We start from the raw sequence: 20152 nt of genomic DNA, 5'->3' as shown, positions 1-20152 counted from the left end.
GGGGGTCTGTCCTTGATAACGTAAGGAAAACGCTGCCAGCAGAGTTAGTCTTCATCAGCTCCAGTTCTGAAAGAGAATCTTAATTAGTTCTGATGATTATCCAGACGTTCACGTCTGAATCTCAGCTGTTTGTTGGTTTGTATTCAGCTCTTCCTGTTTAAAGAAGATGTTTAAATGTTTCAACTCTAAGAGAAGACGATGTTTTTAATGCTAATGATTTACTGCAGGATTCAGACAGAAGCACCTGGGATTGAGTCCAAGTCTGAAGTTCAAGCAGTGGTGATTCATGGAGTTTTATGTTTTAACTCAGCGCCGCTCCAAAGGGAGTCGCCTCAAGTTCTTTAGGTCATAAAGTAGAGATCGACCGATACAGGATTTTAAAGGCCGATACCGATTATTTTAACATCATTCTGATACAGCAGACAATTTATTTTGCCTCATTCTTGAAGCTGATACTTTTTTTTTCTCCCATTAACATAAAAATAATGATGTTACACATTTCTCAATTTAAACAACAAAAAAAAATTAACTGAGCCTTGTCTGGTGTCGCTGCTGCACAGCATTTAATTTTTCAGCCATTTCTTTAAAAAAACAATTTTTTTTCAACTTTTTTTTTATCTAGTGCTACATATTGTTTTATTTGTATTTTAATCAGATTAATATATTTTCTACATAAAATAAAATGACCAAGTTTTAATATCCCAGCACATGCCTAAACTGTCAGAGGGACACACATACAACTTGCTATCTTTGTGAGGACTCACACACACACAGTGCTTACAGCAGCTCTGCCTCGATCTGCGCCCGTCTTTCTCATTGGACCAAATTTACGTTTAAACCAGCTGACTTTAACAACAAGCTTTAGATCAGTTTGAAACGTACACCAAAGAAAACCTGCTGTTGTAATGAGCTTCACCGGGGTCTGGTTTACATATGTTAATGATGGACGGCGGCACATTACTCGCTCTTAATGAACCTAACTGAGAGAAGACCGAGAGCTTTTTAATTTTATGTCAGTGGGGAGAAAGTGTTGTATGTTCCCTGTAAGTGGTTCCACCACCATTTATAAAGAAAAAAAACGTGGACGCGTTAAAAACTCACCCTTGTTGTTGTTGGCACTCAGTCTTACATCATCTGCCGCTCTCTCCCAGGGAGGGGGCGGCAGTGCATGCGCTCGTGTGATCAAAGGAATGGATCAGCCGATACACAGGAAAAAAAACACAAACCGGCCAAAAAATATCCGCTCTCTGACGTATCGGTCGACCTCTATCATAAAGTTTCTGCTGTTTAAAGTGAGCAGTTTTCTTCCTCCTTGCCCCTCAGCTGTCAGGAAGGTTAATTTTTTTAACCTGTCCTGTGATGTCAGAGTGAAATGTCTGCAAAAAGAAAACAAAACTTTGCTTGTAAACAGTTATTATACTCAGCTGCTAACTTGGCTTCTGGTGTGAGTAGGGCCGAGTTAAAAAACAATCGATTTAATTGATCTGGATCGATTCTCGTTCAAATTTATGAAAATCGATTTATAAGTCACAAGATGGATTTTTACCCATGGGTGTTGGGTGCAATGAAGCTGCGCATTTCCGTGTTGTGTGTCACTCCTGGTAGGTTTACATTCGGTTGACGTTCAGTGCTAACGTTAGCTCCTGACAACAAGTTGCCTGGTGCAAAACAAAATCACCAACATTACAGCTGATTCTCAGCTGAACTCAGATAACAGAGGTCAGGACAACTTTTGTTTGCAAAGATTTGTGCTCTGATGAGGTGGTGGGAAATGAAGCTTCGAGCGGCTCGAACCAAAACTACTGTGTGTAAACATCTGACTGAAACTGTTCTCCTGTATAAATGTGTGAAAGATGACAGTCTAATGAAATTGTTTAGTTTTGTTACCAATATCATGTTTAAATTCAAGAAACATCTTAATGTAATTCACAGTGATGGAATGTTGTTCTTTTTCTAAGTTTTATTGAACAGAATGTCACAGAAACATTACAAATATACAATTATCATACGCTCAAAAGAGTGGGCAGAAGTACACTTATATTATCCCACCTCTTCTCCTGTAAGCTCATTYCATCACTWTTTAATGATCAAGAAAATTATTCTTAGTTTCTTTAAAAAATGAATGTATCCAACAACACTTTCTCTTGCAATTCTTTTTTTAGTTTAAACCCTTTGAAACTTGAGACAGTTTTGTTTCAAGATTAAACTCCAATTTACAAGTTTGCCCTTAATTTATATAATTTTACCAATGCACCAAGTTAGAATTAGTTTCTACTATTTGCAGAATTGGTTCCTTTGAGAATGTCTTCTGTATCAAAGTAAATGTTTACTGCTTGATATCCTTAACTAATTTAAAAATCAAACTGAATTATGAATCGAATCGATTTGAGAAATCTGAATTGATACCCAGATCTAGTTGTGAGTTCAGGCGTAAAAAATTGACCAAATGCTTGTTTAGCTTTTTGCTGCTTTTATTGGTCAAATCAGTTTTTTTTYCCCTGCTTTTTGTTTGAATGAATGTTTGAAGCTACATTCTGGTTTAATGTAAAGAGTGATTTATGAGTAACTGAACTTTTACGGTCCTGCAGCTTTCAGCTTGGACACAGAGCAGCCAGACTACGACCTGGACTCAGACGATGAGGCTTTTGTCAACAAGCTGAAAAAGAAGATGGACATCAGCTACCTTCAGTTTGAGGAAATGATCGACCGGCTAGAGAAAGGCAGCGGACAGCAGGTACCTGCTCACCAACAGTTTGAGTTTAATGCAGCGGGTTATTTTGTCGTCCTCACCGCTATGTAACCATTTCAGCTCGTGAGTCTTCCTGAAGCTAAACTGCTGCTGAAAGAGGACGACGAGCTCATCAAGGAGGTCTACGACTACTGGAGCCGCAAGAGGAAAAACAGCAAGGCCAACTCCCTCATCCCCACTGTGAAGCAGGAAAAACGGGACGGCTCCAGCACCGGTGACCCCTACGTGGCCTTTCGGCGGCGCACCGAGAAGATGCAGACGAGGAAGGTCTGTCTTCTCTTCCTGCTCATCTGCGGGCAGCTTGAATTTTATTTTTTAGCCCAAACTGAGAGTACAAAAAAAACCTCAAAGGTTCTTCCTTTGAGTTCACACGCTGTGATTTAAGTCTGTCGGCCTTCTGTGAGGCCGGATCCAGGTTGTTGAGCAGTGAGCGCCACCTGAACGTGACGAACAATAAGACACGACTTTAAAAACATGCTGTCACACCTGTACTGTATACACTTGTTTCTTTTGTTTAGACTATTTTTAGTCACATCCACATTCTGGTCAGGGCATGAGGTGCATCAGAAATGTTCCGTCACAAACTAAACATGAAAAGAATTATATTTATGTTCCTAATGTTCGTCACAAACTGCTGAACATCGTGCTCGTATGTTCTCAGAAGAGGAACCCATGTGCCACCAAGTGGTCATCTGAAGAACTTGTTGCATATTTTAACTTTCAACCGCCCTCATTTAGTCAAATCAGTTCAGTTTATTTATATAAGTTACAACAAACGTCGCCTCAGACGCTGTACACAAAAACAATAAATCTAAAGAAGCAGCAGTTTATTTTTTAATCTTCACTTCGTCAGTTTCTCATCCCGAGCAGCACATTGGTGACGGTGGAGAGGAAAAACTCCCTTTAACAGGAAGAAACCTCCAGTAGAACCAGAACCAGGCTCAGGAAACAGACACAGACAAATGCAGAAGGACCGGTCCAGGTGTATTTTCCTCTGGAAGAGACAAAGAAAACAAACATGTAGAGAAAAGAGACTAAAGACAACAGCAGAGTGAGGAAATGTGCTCAGTTTGTGCTCCAGCAGTCTAAGTCTATAGCAGCAGAAATGAAGAATAATTCAGGAAACCTAAGTCTAACTATAGGATTTATCAAAAAGGAAAGTCTTCAGTCTAATCTTAAAAGTAGACAGAGTGTCAGCCTCACGGACAGAAACTGGAAGTTGGTTCCACAAGAGAGGAGCTTGATAACTGAAAGCTCTGCCTCCCATTCTACTGTTAGAAACTCCAGGAACCACAAGTAAACCTGCAGTCTGAGAGTGAAGTGCTCTGTTAGGAAAGTATGGAACAATAAGATGTTTAATATATGATGGAGCCTGGTTGTTAAGAGCTTTGTATGTTAGGAGTAATATTTTAAATTCTATTCTGAATTTGACAGGGAGCCAGTGGAGAGAAGATAAAACTGGAGGAATATGATCTCTCCTTCCAACTCTCATTAAAACTCTAGCAGCAGCATTTTGGATTAACTGAAGACTTCTTAAAGAGTTTTTTGGATGTTCAGATAATAAAAAATTACAGTAATCCAGTCTAGATGTGATAAATGCATGAATCAGTTTTTCTGAATCATTTTTGGACAAAATGTTTCTAATTTTAGTGATAAATCAAAATCAAATATTTGGTCGTTTTTACTCCTAAAACAACAAACATGTTTTTAAAATGAAGCAATCAAGCCTTTAAAGCCCACATAGTGTTTTACACCTGACTCAAGTATTTTTAACACTTATTTAAAAAGCTAAAAAATGAGCAAACGTGTCTCTGATTAGCTGATTTATTTCAAAGTGTTTTTCTCTTAGAGTAATGACAGGTTTATGGTTTTAATATTATTATTAACAGAAACACTGAAGGAACAAAGAGATGTTGATGGAAATGAATGTGGTCAAAGTGAACTAAATTTATTGTTATATCCTGAGCATTTCTCTTTTATTCATACAAATAATAGAAAATATTTTGTTAAACTCACAGAGTAAAGTTTAAAAATACATAAATGTTTMGAAAAACTACCAGTTGAGTCCATTCAGTCAACAAAAACCAGACTTTAGTTTTTAAAACGTGTCAAACCTTAAAATCTTCTGTTTGTGTTTGTTCAGAACCGTAAGAACGACGAGGCGTCCTTCGAGAAGATGCTGAAGCTCCGCAGGGATCTGAGCCGAGCCGTCACCATCCTGGAGATGATCAAGAGGAGGGAGAAGAGCAAGAGAGAGCTGCTGCACCTCACACTGGAGATCTTCGAGAAGAGGTCCGGCTGCGCAGCCGTTCTGTCGGACCCGGAGCCGAAAGGAGCACCTGCTAAACGTTTTTGTTCTCCTCCTCAGGAACGTCATGTCAGACTTCGGAGGAGAAGTTATCGCAGAGGTTCTGGCGGAACGGGCACTGGTAAGGCCGCAGATCATTCCCCTGGTCCCCCTCACCAATCAGTACCGGCACCAGGACCACATGGACTCCAAAGACTACAAGTCCAAGGTGACTTCCTGTCCCAAAGTGGCGACAGCTTTTAAAGCAGCTTTTATTTTTAGCGTCATCGTCTCCTCTCTTCCTCCTAGCCTGAGAAGATGGAAGTCCCGCGGCAGAAGAGGAAGTACGAGAAGAAGAAGGTCTTACCGTTGTCGTCGGGCGTCCCCCACCATTCGGGCCCCGTTGTGTTCAACGCCAAGGACCTGAACCAGTACGACTTCCCCAGCTCGGACGACGAGCCCTTCTCTCAGGTACAAGAACCCCCCCGGTTTGAGCAGCTAAACACAAAACTCTTCTACGATCCCCCAGGCTTTTATGATATTTAGTTGTAAACGTGTAAGTATCAGCATCACTGTGTGTATAATTATACTATGATTGACAGAACAGAGGCAGTGAGGTGTTGCACTGATTATTTCCCAGGATGCTTGTTGCCTGACGCTCCTCAGAACGCCTATAGACGAGGATTTATTGTCCCGTCAGCTCGAATTTACTCAGACTTGCTGCACTGCAGTCTCTAAACTTTCCTTTTCTTCAAACTTCTTCCAGAGTTTAGATTTCAAATTAAGAGTTTGTTGTCTTAGGATTACACAACCAGATGTTTATACAGGGTTCATGCAGGGTCTTAAATTGGAAAATCTAAAATTTAGGCCTAAGAAAGTCTTAAAAATGCCCAGATTTGCATCCAAGGTCTTCAATTTAATCTAATCAAGTCTTAATTTTTTTACTTTCGATCATTCCGAACAAGCATTGGCTACATAAACAGAATAAAGCTCTTAATCAGAGGTTGATGAAATCTGTCTTCATGAAGTGCTAAGTTTACTACAGCTCTTTGTGCACAAAAAACTACAAATCCCCTGATAACTGCAGGCAAAAAATACATGTTTTCAAACTCAAGTTCAGTCATGTCCACTGCTTGTGGTTTAAACATGAGAAAATGTGTTTTCAATGACACTTGGCTTTATATCAGTGATTTTTGCACTTGGTTGGAAGTGATCCCCAGCAGTCGTTATGAAGGTCTCATAGATATGATTGTTTAATTGAAGTGGCTGGGGAGAGGGAAGTCTGGGTCTCTGCTTAGGCGACCCAACCCTGGTTAAGCAGAAGAAAACAGACGGATTCTTTAATAATTAAATTAATAACAGTAAAATGTTTCTATGTTGAAATTTCTGGGACCATTTGAATGTTTCTGTTAATGTGTCTGTTTGGTCTTTAAATTTCATTCCTAATGGTCTTAAAGTGCCTATCCTAATACAAAAAGTCAAAGAAAACATCTTTATACTTAAGAAAATTGCCATACACATGATTTTAACCATGTTATCACAAAACTGGCCCTTTTTTTTTAGCTCAGCCAAAGTGAAACAGGAAGTGACATCAAAGGGGAACTCTTTAATAAAATAAACTTGCTGGCCTGTTTATCAAAACAAACTAATTTCAACTTTAACTTTTCTTCGTCTCTCTTTGATAACGACTAAAAATAATCTAAAGAAACATCAGATTCTTCTCTACAGTCTGTTAGCTTTTATAACAACGCTCTGTTTACATGCAGACATTCCCCTTTGACATCACTTCCTGTTTCTTCACATGTAAATATCTCAACTGTTCATCTGAGCGACGTTAAATTTGTTTTGCAACATGTTATCTTTCCATTAATRCATTCATGTTAGAAAAATTTGATGTCACAGGTACTTTAAAAGGTCTTATGTTTAACGTAGTGAAACCTGCATGAACCCTGTTTATAAGTTTTACCCTCTGACTGAACTCACCTTTGACCTTTGACCTCTTCCTGCAGCTGCACTCGGGCTCTTCAGAAGCAGAGGAGGAGAACGACCCAGATGGTGCCTACGCCTTTCGCAGGAAGGCGGGTTGCCAGTACTACGCTGTAAGCACTGGCTTGTTACTCACCTGTTAAACGTTAACGTTGTAATAAAATAAGACCGTAGAGGCCACAGTTAGTTTAACTCTTTGTTTCAGGCCTTCAGATTAAAGCGCTCTGTTTTCAGGCTCGTCAGGACCTGCTGGGCAGCTGGCCGTGGTGCGGTCCCTGGGAGGGCGGCTTGACGCAGGATCGTTTTCGCTACAGTCTCACCACGCTCACTGTGCCACGCCGGTGCCTGGGCGTGGCCAGGCGACGCGTGGGCCGGGGCGGCAGGTGGGTCCTGGCCTTGTTTTTCTGACTTGCTTCACTTCCTGTGAACGTGTCGCTGAGTCCGCCTCTCCTGGCYTCGCAGGGTGCTGCTGGACCGGGCGTACACGGACCACGACACGCTCGACGGACCGGACCCGGAGATGGCGGACCTGCCGCTGTCTGCTTCCCCTCCTCCCCCCTCAGCTACGTCGCGCTCACCGGACCCCGACCGGTCCGCCAGCACCTCAGAAACAAATACCTCGGACAGAAGTTCCCCCTCCGCCGACCCGTCCTCGCCCTCCTCCACGGACCTCAGTCAGATACTGTTGAACATAAAGTCGTGCCGATGGAGGCACTTTAGACCACGGACACTCCCACTACACGAGCTGGACGACGCCCACCCTCTGTTCAGGAGGATCAGTCGAGGTGTGAAGCGACCGCTCTCAGCCGGAGGACAACCGATGGGACCGCAGCGCCCGGCGAGGGTCGTCCCTGCACCTGCTGCTGGTGAGTTATTGGTCTCTTCAGTCCTCCTCCACGCTCTGAACGTGTTTCTGTTGCAAAGTTTCAGCTCCCCGAGGTGTCAATTAAAACTGGATTTGATAAATAAATTCATGGGATGAGCCGATCTGTCGCTGTGTTGACACGGAGGCTCGCCGTGCTGCATACCGACTAAATGTCACCGCTCCCCGTGGTTTTATTTATTTATTTATTTATTTATTTAAACCGTCCTCCACATCGTCACAAGCCCCTTTTTTTAATGCATGGGAGAAAAATGTCTTATTGATTTCCTCTGAAAAGATTAATCCTGTTTGTGAAGCTGCACAAATGAAACGTAAAGATGTTTTTAGAAAGTAAAATTTTAATTTATTTTAATCTGCTGAGAGAAAAATTAAAGATGAATTACTGCTGCTTTCAGAAATGTTAACTTTGAGTAAACAAGGGTTAAAAATAATCACGTCTGTAAAAGAAAAACATGAAAAGAACAAGAAATTGTTACTGCAGTGAAGCAAAAAGCCTTAATATCATGAAACGAGAATAAACTCAGTAAAAAGGCTCGAAGTGAAACGGACAAAAGGATTTTTCTTGTATTAATCTCTTAAGCCCCGAGGGGTTTTCTTAAAGTTTTTGTTCAAAATGCCTTGTTGAAATGTAACGGAGTGTATCTCAGCATTTACAAACTCTACTTAAATCTTGGTATCAAAGCTAACATTTGGGTGATTTCATCAGAAGTTTAAATATTAAAACAGCTGCTGTGGTTTTAGAGATATTAAGGATGGAACATAATTTAAAAATAATTTTTTTTCACTCTCACCTAAATAATTGTTTCATTAGACAGTTTAAAACCATAATGATTCAGATAAATCTCTTGTAAACCATAAATCCACTTGTGGACATCACCTGTGCAAAGATTCATGCTGCTAAACTTAACTGGAGCAAAGTTACAGAGGTTTTAGTAAAGAAATAATTTAGTGTTTTGTTATTCTGAACTGAGTTTTTAGCCAAGATTCTTTGGTTTATTTTGATCCCAAACATGTCCAGGTTCAACTGACACATCTGAAGTTAAAGGAAATAGAAAACGGAAAAAACAGTTTTGTATGGGGCTCAAGAGGTTTAACTACATCTAATTAAAACTCTTTTATTACAAATAATTTAAAATATTAGTCAGTGTTTTCCATCAGTTTAACTTGATGTGATTCATGGTTTGGACGAGCATTTTAAGCAAAAACTTGCCACTAATTCAATTTTTCTCAAGTTTTTAAGTGAGTTATTTAAATGATAGCTTAGATGTGTGATGGTTTTTGAAGTGATAAAGTTCAGGAAAACTACGTGAAAAGTAAAGTTTATTTTCTAATGTGTTTCAGGAAAAGCTTTGTATCAAATGTTTAAAATTATAAGAGGTTAAATATCTTTAGCTCAAAGAATAGAAATGGTACTTTAGATAGCGATGACTGAAGCCTTTTTAATTTAAAATTATGAGAACAAAGTAAAGATATTTTATGTAAATTGATATATTTATTGCTCGAGTACGTCCTCTTCATTTGAAAAGTGAACTCCAGCAGGTTAAATCATTTTACGACACGTTGAAGTGAGCAACARAACACACAAATGGCTCCAGTTTTTTAAAACTAAACATTCAGACCACAGCTGAAAATTTACACTTCAACACAACTAGCAGTCGAGCTCAGTGAGATTCAACCGTCTTGTTGTTTGAAGAGGAAAAGAGAAGCTGAGTGTTTTGATTTGTTGTTGTTGCACACAGAGGCGTGGAGCCCAAACTGTTTCCCAAACAAGCTGATTTTAGAGACGAGACCTTCAGTGGAAATCTGTTCTTCAGGTTTGTGACGAGACTTTGTTTGACAGCTTTCACAGCAGATCAGTACCAGCAGCATCAGGAACAGCTGGCCTTGATGCACAAACAGCAGGTGGAGCAGAACCAGCAGCGAGCCAGCAGCACTGCCAACAGCACGCAGGTGAGTCACGCTGCTCTCTGATTGGCTGCTGGGGTTAAAGCTGTTTCTGTAAAACGCTCCTCCTCCGCCCACAGAGCATGGCGAACACGTTGGACCAGGCCAGCGCTCAGTTCGCCGCCTCGGCCCTCATCACCGCCGAACAACTGCTGGCTCTGAAAAACAAGGACGAGCTGGGCCTGGGAGGCGGAGTCAATGGCGTCCTCTCCTCAGGTACGACCACGCCCACATAAATACGAGTCAGCCCTGGGAGCGCCGCCAAACACAACAACCCCACGTTGTTTTTATCTACGTCTACGAGGCATGACTTTTAAAACTTAGAAATAAAAGTTTAAAGTTGATTACAGGTAGAATCAGTTTAAATGCTTTAAAAAAACATAAAATCAACACAGGTCGGTCCTTGAATTATAAAATCATGAGTACCAGAGCTGGACGGTTTTAGTTGGATTGTTTAAAAAAAATTTTTTGATTTAATAATAATAATAATAATAATAATAATAATTAATTTTATTTATAATGCACTTTACATTTAAAAAAAATCTCAAACTGCTACAATTAAATACAATAGCAAAAAAGAAGTGAAATAACACATTTACACATTTCATATTAAAGATAAAAGCAAAACGCATTAATTAAAAGGGAATAAATAAATAAGACTAAAAGGATTAAAAAGATAAATTATGAAATAATTCATCATGAACGAGCTTCAACCTGAAGATAAATAAATATTTATTCTTTTGAACTTATAAAAAATTGCTTCAAACCTTAACCTAATCACGAGCAGCTGTGAGTTCTGCTTTTAAATTAAACTCTGCATCTCAAACCCCTCCCCTTTTTGCACCTACTGTTCCGCCTTGCCCCGCCCCCTTCACCCCCCTCAGGTGTCTACAAGGGCTTGCCGCTCTCGAGCACAGCGTCCCCGTCCCTCGCCGCCCCGGCTCCTCAAACCACAACCCCGACGTCCGCCTTACTCCACCCCTGCTCTGCCGCCACCAACAACGGCACCGCCCACCACGGCAACGCCGCCGCCAACAACAACAACGCCGTCGCCACTCAGGTCCTGTTGGGAAACAACAGCCTCCGTCTGGGAATCCCCCCCGGAAAGCGCATCCACGCTCCMCGCACGCTGAGCTCCAGCATGCCGACATCCGCCTTAAAGCTCGCCCACGCCGCCACCGCCAACTGTCAGAAACCCAAGGTCGCCACGGCCTCGGCGTCTCCGCTGGACATGGTGCCCAGGTGAGGGACACACGAGACACGTGGACTCTGAGCTCACAAAGAAACTAAACAGAATCTGTCGGTAACTTTTTATCTTAAAGGGAACCTGATTGGACTTTATTTGATTTACTTCAACTATAAAACAGACAAAACTCTGTAGGCTGCTTGGTTTTTATAAAATAAATATACAGAGTCAAACGGATGTAATTTAAGCCATAAAGTATTCTGTCTAAATTATGCTTATAGCTCCTCCAGTTTGTGCTCTGTCCAGCTTAAAGGTTCATTTTGGACAAAGTTCTGCTCTTTTTCAATGAAAACAGTTTTGACAGACAGGATGTAGAAACTCAGCCTGAAAGTCATGGAGGACACCTGAGCTGCTTCATGGATGGCTCACCTCAGCTTTAGCCTTTTAGCTTTCATGTTGGCATCCAAGCTAAAACATATAGCGTTAGCTCGGGGGCTATCTGTCCTCCTGAGACCCAAGCCTTTTCTGGATGTGCATTTTTTTTTTTCTAAGATACATGAGATTAGTGGGACCTAATATGTATATTAACTAAAACCTGTTAGGTACAGGAAGTGGATTTTGCAACAAAAAAAATGTCCTCATATGAGGACACTGGGTCTCAAAATGTCACACTTGTTGAGGAATACCCAAGCAATTCAAAACTTGAGAAACTTCATGATAGCCTTTCTGGTGCCTCCATTTTCCTAGTTATTTTTGAAATACAGCAGCCAGCTGTTGACCAGAGCGAGATTAGTGAAGCTCATCATCATCATAAGATTTCTCTTCAGTTGGAAGAACATAACGTGACATAATGACTGGAAATCGCAGAGCGTTTGACCAGAACATCCTTGGTATAATTAATTGGTTGAACAAATGGACCACTTGCAAGAACTATTTGTGCTTGTGAACGGTTCTAAATATTTACAGATTTAACAAATGTTTGACCAAAATACCACTTACACTATTTACATTTGTAAACTCTTCTAAATATTTGCAGGTTTATCCTGCCTCATGGCACAATTTATAACAAAATAATAATCCCAATGTCCTCAAATGAGGACTTGATCTTTACTGACATGTTGTGTTTGTATGCCTTATAAAGTTAAAGATGTAACTGTGCATAAACACACTGGTTTCAAGCATGAAATGTAATTAGGGTTTTTACTTTGGCCATTTACCTTACCAGAGTTTGAAGCTTTTCACAGGGATCCCCGCCATCTTGTTTTCACTCAAATGAGGGTAATATTGCCATGGGACCACTAGAGGGCGCTGGTAGGGTCTATTAATGAGGCCAATGAGTTAATGTTGAAAAAAATGATGCATCATGGGTAGAAAAATGCGGTGTCCTCATATAAGGACATGGGGTCTCTATTAGCCTCAGAGCTAATGCTATATCACTGTGTACATTTRTCAGGTATAAAGCAGCTCTGTTTTCCTCCATTATTTTCAACACACTCCAACTTTATTTAAAAGAGCTGATGGAATATCAGAGCACCCAGTAAGCCTCGTCATTTACCCAGAATCCTTTGTGGCATAAAAAAATTTAAACGATAAAAACTACAACCTCTAGTATTGACATTCTGTTTTATAGTAGTTGAAGTAAAAGTTTATCTAATGTCTAAAGTTGCAGCTAGTTGGAGTTTCCTTTAAAGTTAGTTAAATCAATCATCTGTAGCTTCAGCTCGTTTCATCCATCGTTACCAAGGTTGATTTGAACTTTTAGTTTTGCTTTTACCTGTTCAACAAATCTAACGTTTCCACTTTAACTTCAGTTAAACTTTAGAAAGATGTTCAGAAAATGTGACTGTAACGATGTTTTTGTTTGTTTTTCCTCAGGGAGAATCACGAACAGGACAAGCCAGCACTGAACAGTCTATCAGAGAACACAGTGGCCATGGAGGTCACGTAGCCTCCGGTGCTCCGCTCACACAACCTGACTCGACRTTGTTGCTTTTCCTTTTTTCTTTTTCTTTTTTTTAATTATATAATTTTTTTAGGTGCTATGCATCATTTGTTAGTCGTGAATGCAAGCGGTGGCTGAATGAGCACGGCAAGGTTGGGTTTCCTTGGCAACTGTTTTGGGACTTAATTGCAATGCTCGTCTCGTACAAAAAAAATATTTCTTTCCTCCCCTCCATTTCCTCGTTTACTGTTAATAAGAGATGGTCTGTAAATTCTTAATAWGGCAATTATATGTACAGTACTGCATATTTGTAATCCCCTCTTCCTCGGACCCTGTTCTTGTATATAACATTACTTGAATACAGAATTGTTCATTTGTGATGTTTTGCACTCAAACATAAAGAAAAAAACATTTTAAGAGAAAACGACGACCAGCAGCTGGTGCAGGAGCGAGGAGAGGAGCGTCTCATCACGTGCATGGTGCAGAACCTGCTGTCGGATCTATTTATTGTGCCGTGTTTACAAAAAAATACGACTTTATTCCCCCGCCCCTCTCCTCACGCCCATTTTTAACATTTTAAACAGGATCCCCACGCTGTAGTAAGCTCGTTCTTTTTAAAAGTCGACACGTTCCACGTCCTTCCACATCAAATCCCTTTTTTTTTTTTTTTTTTTTTTTTTTTTTTTTTTTTTTTTTTTTTCTCGTTGAATCCGTTCTGACGTAAAGCCAGGCTTCAGTTTGTTGGTTCGATCTCCACAGAGCTCTTCCATTCATCTTATTCCTGAGACAGGTAACAAAAAAAATGGGGATGAAGACTTTCCCAGAAGACTCGGCTGCTTCTGACGTATCTAAGCACTATAATTTTTATTTTTTTATGGATCGATGCTGCTTTTTATATATTTTTTTATTTTATCCGGTCTCTGCTTTTACACCAGACGACTTCGTTTTCCTCCATTTTTCTCCCCATCGTTCTTTTTTTTAATAAATATTTTTGTATCACTTTTTTTTTTTTTAATCTTCTCATGAAAGACTTCATTCTTTTGTTACCTGTTGCTCTGGAAAAAAAAAAGAAATCAACTATAAGGGAGTGAAAAGATGCAGTAACTGACATATATCATTCCAGCTTCTATATAATAAAACGTGTATGAAATTTAAAAAGTTTTTCTCTACTTAAAATTAAAAAAAAAAACCTCCTGAAGGCTGAAAGGCCATGAACCACATGATATCGGGTGCCTTCATTTGGGAAAAAATAAAGCGTAAAAAAAATAATTTTCTCTCTTCTGTGAAGAGTTTGGTACTGAACAAGGCTACTTGTAGTTTTTCTGTCTGTACCACAAACCCAGTGCCCATTCCAAAGGCCCAGTTTGATTCATGACATGTTTTGTTTTTGTAGACCCTGCCACCACACAAGAAGATAAAAAATATATTAAAAAACAAAGAATCCTCTTGAATTGTCACAAAATGAAATAAAAAATCCAGGGCATTATGTGTTTTGACCTGCTTGTGTCRTTTGTTTTTTGTCATGAGAACTCACTGGTTCCTGCAGACTGGTTCCTGCAGGGTCGTCTGGACCCAGTTCAGATTTATAACAGCTGGACTGTCGATGAAAATGTTTGAGTTAAGTTGGAAACGGCTGAAAGGAACAGAAACCAGATGAAATTCAGTGAATGAAGAATAAAAGTGTAACAAATATAGCTGAAGTTAGCAGATGCAGAACGTTTGCTGAAATTATGAAAAGGTGACTAAATGGAAAAAGAAATATTAGCAGTAATTTTTAAAAAAAACTGTTAGTCAGTATATATGTTTAAAATGATACAATCTCTACCACCAGGTATTAATATATTGATACTGTAATCTAGAGGATATATTGTAAATGTTTTTCTCCACATTTAAAAAAATCAGTATAAAGAACATTAAATTCAGTTTTTAAACGGTTTATTTCACATTTTATACATTAAGTCTCAATTTGAAACAGATCTTTTGAGATTTTATCAGAAAATAAAAAACTGCAATATTTTAATATTTCTCATACCACTACTATGCTGTGAAGTGTTAACTACATATAAGGTAAATAATATACTTTATTACTAATTAAAGTCATAATTAATAAACTTTTTTCACATGACTGAATTAAATTGGCTTATTTAACACAGAGGTTCTCAAACTGGGGTCCGCAAGAGGTACCTTGGGGTTCCTCAAAAATTTTTACTAAATTTTTAATTTGTTTTTTTATTTATTTTCAGAAACGCATGGAGAACAATGAACTAATAAAACAAATATAATACAATATATATTCCTGTGGCATTTAGGGGTTCAAATGAGAATAAATAATCTTTTAAAAACAGCCTGGGGCTTTTGAGGGGGTCCCAGACACAAATGGCTTCCCTCATCAGCTGTAAACTGCCCTGTTTGGACGCCATCTTTGTTCCTGCAGATTAAAACCGATGGGCTCACTCTAGTCTTGTTTAACTCTATGATTAGCCCTCAGTATTACTCTCAGCTACCACCATCTGCAAAACTGAGGGCACAGGTGCTTTTATTTTGAAAGGATCTGTGGTGATTAAAGTGAAATATTCTTATCTTGTGTTTTGAAGGATGGTGCTCTGAGTTCTGTTCGACATGATTAAAGCCCAGAGGAGTCCTCGTTATGTTTGCTGGACTTCATCTTCCTGCCTTTAATTATCAGGAGCCTAACGAGCCTCGTTCCAACTGATGAGTCAGAGAAGAAGACATGAAGGTCGTCTGCTCTGATCAACTTTTACACACTGAGTGAAACTAACTGCGTTTTTCAGCCTAAAGATCAAAGAACCTGCAGATCTGAGGATCATGCTGTTAGCAAAATATCTCAAACCATCACATGAAGGTAAATAAATATAATAAAGTATACCACTTTTTGCTAAGTAATAAATTTAAGTATATCAAGTGTACTAACTAGGCTCCATGTACTTGTATACTAGAAAGTATACTGATTTAATACTTGTTTGTACTAAATTTGGACCTTTTTTAGTTTATAGTGTACTTTAAAGATACTGTTATAATGTATTTTTAAGTTTATAAACTTACCAAAAAGAAGTATACTTTAGGTACATGTCGTTAAGTATACTGAAGTATATAAAAGTGCATTTCCCTGAGTACTTTCATTTATCATGTACAATGTACATGAAAAATTACGATGTCATATATGTACATTTAAGCACAAGGGTTTTAGAGGATAACCCCCCACACCTAAAGTTATGCCCTTGGTATTTGGGTTTGGAGGGGGGGCCTTGAGCTTCAGTGCCCAGGGACCCCTAGGGTTACTAATGCGGCCCTGTGTACACTGATCTGTTTACTAACAAATATACTTCCAGGACTAAATTGGCCCACAAAGGGTTTATGAAAGTGTACTCAGAAGTATACTGAAAGTAATCTTCTAAGTATACTTTTAATTTAATCTTGAAATATACTACAAATAAAACAAACTGTGAAAAGTGTACTACTAAAGTTTATCTTGACCAAAAGTTTAAACATGAGTGTAGATTAAGTATAAGGGAGACTGGGGATGATTGTAACACTGGGTGAGTTGAAACGCCACCAGTTTGACCTTTTAGACAGCAGATAGACATCATGTGATCATTTCAATATTTACTGCCCAACCTCACATGGTGATATCAGGGTTGAGAGTTGGTGTTTTCAAATTTAATGAGAAAAAACAGATTTTGAGGCAAGAAAGTAATTTTTTTTGACCAAAGGTATATTTTGTTACAGCTAGCTGTTATTTGAACCCTGACTCTTCATCTCTCTGATAGAAACTCAAAATGATCTAAAAAAAACAATCAGATTCTTCTCTTCAGTCTACAGTTAGCTATCATATCAACACTGTTTACATTCAGACATCCCCCTGTGACATCACTTCCTGTTCCTTCACAGGCAAATATCTCAACAACTGTTCGTCTCAGCAGCAAGAAATTATTTTTGCAATATGCTAATAATGTTATCTTTCCAATAATACCTTTATATTTGTTTACAAATTTCATGTCACAGGCACTTTAATCTTTTATTATATTTTTTAGTACAAGCCAAGTATAGTGTAAGTTAAACGTGGGTAAGTACACTCACCAGCCACTTTATTAGGTACACCAGGCTAGTAACGGGTTGGACCCCCTTTTGCCTTCAGAACTGCCTCAATTCTTCGTGGCATAGATTCAACAAGGTGCYGGAAGCATTCCTCAGAGATTTTGGTCCATATTGACATGATGGCATCACACAGTTGCCGCAGATTTGTCGGCTGCACATCCATGATGCGAATCTCCCGTTCCACCACATCCCAAAGATGCTCTATTGGATTGAGATCTGGTGACTGTGGAGGCCATTTGAGTACAGTGAACTCATTGTCATGTTCAAGAAACCAGTCTGAGATGATTCCAGCTTTATGACATGGCGCATTATCCTGCTGAAAGTAGCCATCAGATGTTGGGTACATTGTGGTCATAAAGGGATGGACATGGTCAGCAACAATACTCAGGTAGGCTGTGGCGTTGCAATGATGCTCAATTGGTACCAAGGGGCCCAAGAGTGCCAAGAAAAGATTCCCCACACCATGACACCACCACCACCAGCCTGAACCGTTGATACAAGGCAGGATGGATCCATGCTTTCATGTTGTTGACGCCAAATTCTGACCCTACCATCCGAATGTCGCAGCAGAAATCGAGACTCATCAGACMAGGCAACGTTTTTCCAATCTTCTCTTGTCCAATTTCGATGAGCTTGTGCAAATTGTAGCCTCAGTTTCCTGTTCTTAGCTGAAAGGAGTGGCACCCGGTGTGGTCTTCTGCTGCTGAAGCCCATCTGCCTCAAAGTTTGACGTACTGTGCGTTCAGAGATGCTCTTCTGCCTACCTTGGTTGTAACGGGTGGTTATTTGAGTCACTGTTGCCTTTCTATCAGCTCGAACCAGTCTGCCCATTCTCCTCTGACCTCTGGCATCAACAAGGCATTTCCGCCTACAGGACTGCCGCTCACTGGATGTTTTTTCTTTTTCGGACCATTCTCTGTAAACCCTAGAGATGGTTGTGCGTGAAAATCCCAGTAGATCAGCAGTTTCTGAAATACTCAGACCAGCCCTTCTGGCACCAACAACCATGCCACGTTCAAAGGCACTCAAATCACCTTTCTTCCCCATACTGATGCTCGGTTTGAACTGCAGGAGATTGTCTTGACCATGTCTACATGCCTAAATGCACTGAGTTGCCGCCATGTGATTGGCTGATTAGAAATTAAGTGTTAACGAGCAGTTGGACAGGTGTACCTAATAAAGTGGCCGGTGAGTGTATATCCCAGTATATAAAAAGTAAACTGGAAGTATACTCTTATTATTAGTTTAAAATCAGTATACTTAATGGATACTTGYATATACTGCTTTTTGCTGAGGGATCTCAGATTTGCAGACATGAGCTGTGACGGTAGCAGAGGATCAWCCCCAACACAGGCTTAGCATTAAMCCAGTCTGTTAGCAAAATATCTCAGTAACCATTGGATTGATTTAAATTAAACTCAGAATCAGTCAGGCTTCACSTCTGATTTATACTGAGCTGAAATGAGTCGTTCACAAAGAACGTTTCAAAGGTTTGACAGAAAACTGTTTTTCATTTTCTGCTCTTAACGTTCAGCTCACGTACAGCTGCAGTTCACAGGATTGATTTTATTTTGAAAGATGTTGTGAAATATTTTCTTTCCACTCCAGAACCAGGAGTGATTTTTTTTATTTTTGAATTTTTTGTTGGGCGAAGACACGATCGACTTCTCAGAACCTGAAAACAAGAAGACATTTCAGATCGTTTGGAAGAAGAAAAACAAATTAAATTGTGTATTTTTACGTCACTCTTGCATCAGAACGTGTTGAAGTCGAACATCAGCAGCTCTTTGAAAACGTCCCATCAGCTTTAAGACGTTAGTTTGACCAATAAATCAGAAAATATCACCTGGAACGACCCCAAATAATTAAATTACTGAACAGAATGAGATGAACATCGAATCAAACAGCAGGGATAAAAATAAATTACAATGTCTTTGATTTGATGTGATTTCTAACACAAATAACTTCAATACAAACTAAATCAGTAAATTCAAAATTTAAAACCATTTTGTTACCTAGAGTTGTTTGATCCAGACTTTAATTTTATTATATAAACTATAAACAAATTTAGTGACAAACAGGTGAAATACATGTTAGTTTGTGTTTAGATTAAGCTAAAAACACAAAAAATAAATAATTTAAATGTTCTACATTTCTCTGTAATCATCAGGAGTGAGCGTGTCCTCTAATCTGTGATTATCAGCAGTTTAATCCCACAGATTACACGATCCAGGCTTTGATCTGGGATTAAACAAACACAAGTGTTGATAATCCAGCTTCATGTGTTTCAGTTTTTCACCGCTGATCTCTGGCGCCACCTGGTGGATAAATCTGTTTRTTGTTCAAACATCTTGTTTATTAAACTTATAAAATAATTATACACTTTTCTATTTTAATTWAAAAAACAAACTCAGGTAAATTAAAAGTATCACACGCAACAAAAACACATAAAACTGATTTAATTTAACATTTTATACAGAATATAAAAACATTTACCTGAAAAGTGTTTATTTTAAAGAAACTTTACATAAAACTGAATAAATTACATTAAAAAAAACTTAAATGACAGAAACGTTGTTGGGTTTTGAAGGTTTCTGCCTGAAAGAACAGATTCATTCATTAAGTTTTATTTGCTCAAGGAGGGAAAAATCAGACGGCTCTGCAGACGGTTTTTTTCTTCTACTTTTTGAGCAAATACAGAGAAATATTTAGAGGTTTGGTGTCCAACGTCTGACTTCAGAGAAGCCTCTGATGTCTGAAACTTTTTTTTTTCCTGAAAACACGAGCGGCTCTGGACTCCATCAGGACTCGAACGTTAAAACTAAACTACAAAGTTTTTACAGCTTTTTAAAACTTCACTAAAATAAAACAAACTCCTCATGAAGTCAGTTTTGATTTAAACAAAATGTGAGAAACAAACAAGTAAACTCAAACTTTGTAGAGGTGTCAGAAAATATCACGATACACTGAAATATCACGATATTTTAATCAGTGTTGTATAAAGTACCACAAAGAGATATTTGAGTAAAAGTACAAGTATCTTACCAAATAATTACTTT

General features: G+C 39.0%; 1 protein-coding gene across 3 annotated transcripts in view; it reads left to right on the top strand.

Annotated features, from left to right (window-relative positions):
* epc1b (enhancer of polycomb homolog 1 (Drosophila) b) overlaps nt 1-14473 on the top strand; it is a 30446-nt gene extending 15973 nt beyond the window's left edge. For all 3 annotated transcript variants that reach the window (XM_014016144.1, XM_014016145.1, XM_014016143.1), the window contains 12 exons: nt 2589-2734; nt 2810-3016; nt 4893-5041; nt 5118-5265; nt 5346-5507; nt 7046-7135; nt 7257-7405; nt 7485-7888; nt 9746-9855; nt 9930-10065; nt 10734-11091; nt 12911-14473. In XM_014016144.1, the coding sequence (XP_013871598.1) occupies nt 2589-2734; nt 2810-3016; nt 4893-5041; nt 5118-5265; nt 5346-5507; nt 7046-7135; nt 7257-7405; nt 7485-7888; nt 9746-9855; nt 9930-10065; nt 10734-11091; nt 12911-12983 (2132 nt within the window). In that variant the 3' untranslated portion in view covers nt 12984-14473. The remainder of the gene's footprint in view (nt 1-2588; nt 2735-2809; nt 3017-4892; nt 5042-5117; nt 5266-5345; nt 5508-7045; nt 7136-7256; nt 7406-7484; nt 7889-9745; nt 9856-9929; nt 10066-10733; nt 11092-12910) is intronic.
* The last annotated feature ends 5679 nt before the right edge of the window (nt 14474-20152 follow it).

This window comes from Austrofundulus limnaeus, unplaced genomic scaffold (assembly GCF_001266775.1).
Source record: "Austrofundulus limnaeus strain Quisiro unplaced genomic scaffold, Austrofundulus_limnaeus-1.0 Scaffold139, whole genome shotgun sequence".
NCBI lineage: Eukaryota > Metazoa > Chordata > Actinopteri > Cyprinodontiformes > Rivulidae > Austrofundulus > Austrofundulus limnaeus.
This window is presented reverse-complemented; position numbering and strand designations above follow the sequence as displayed.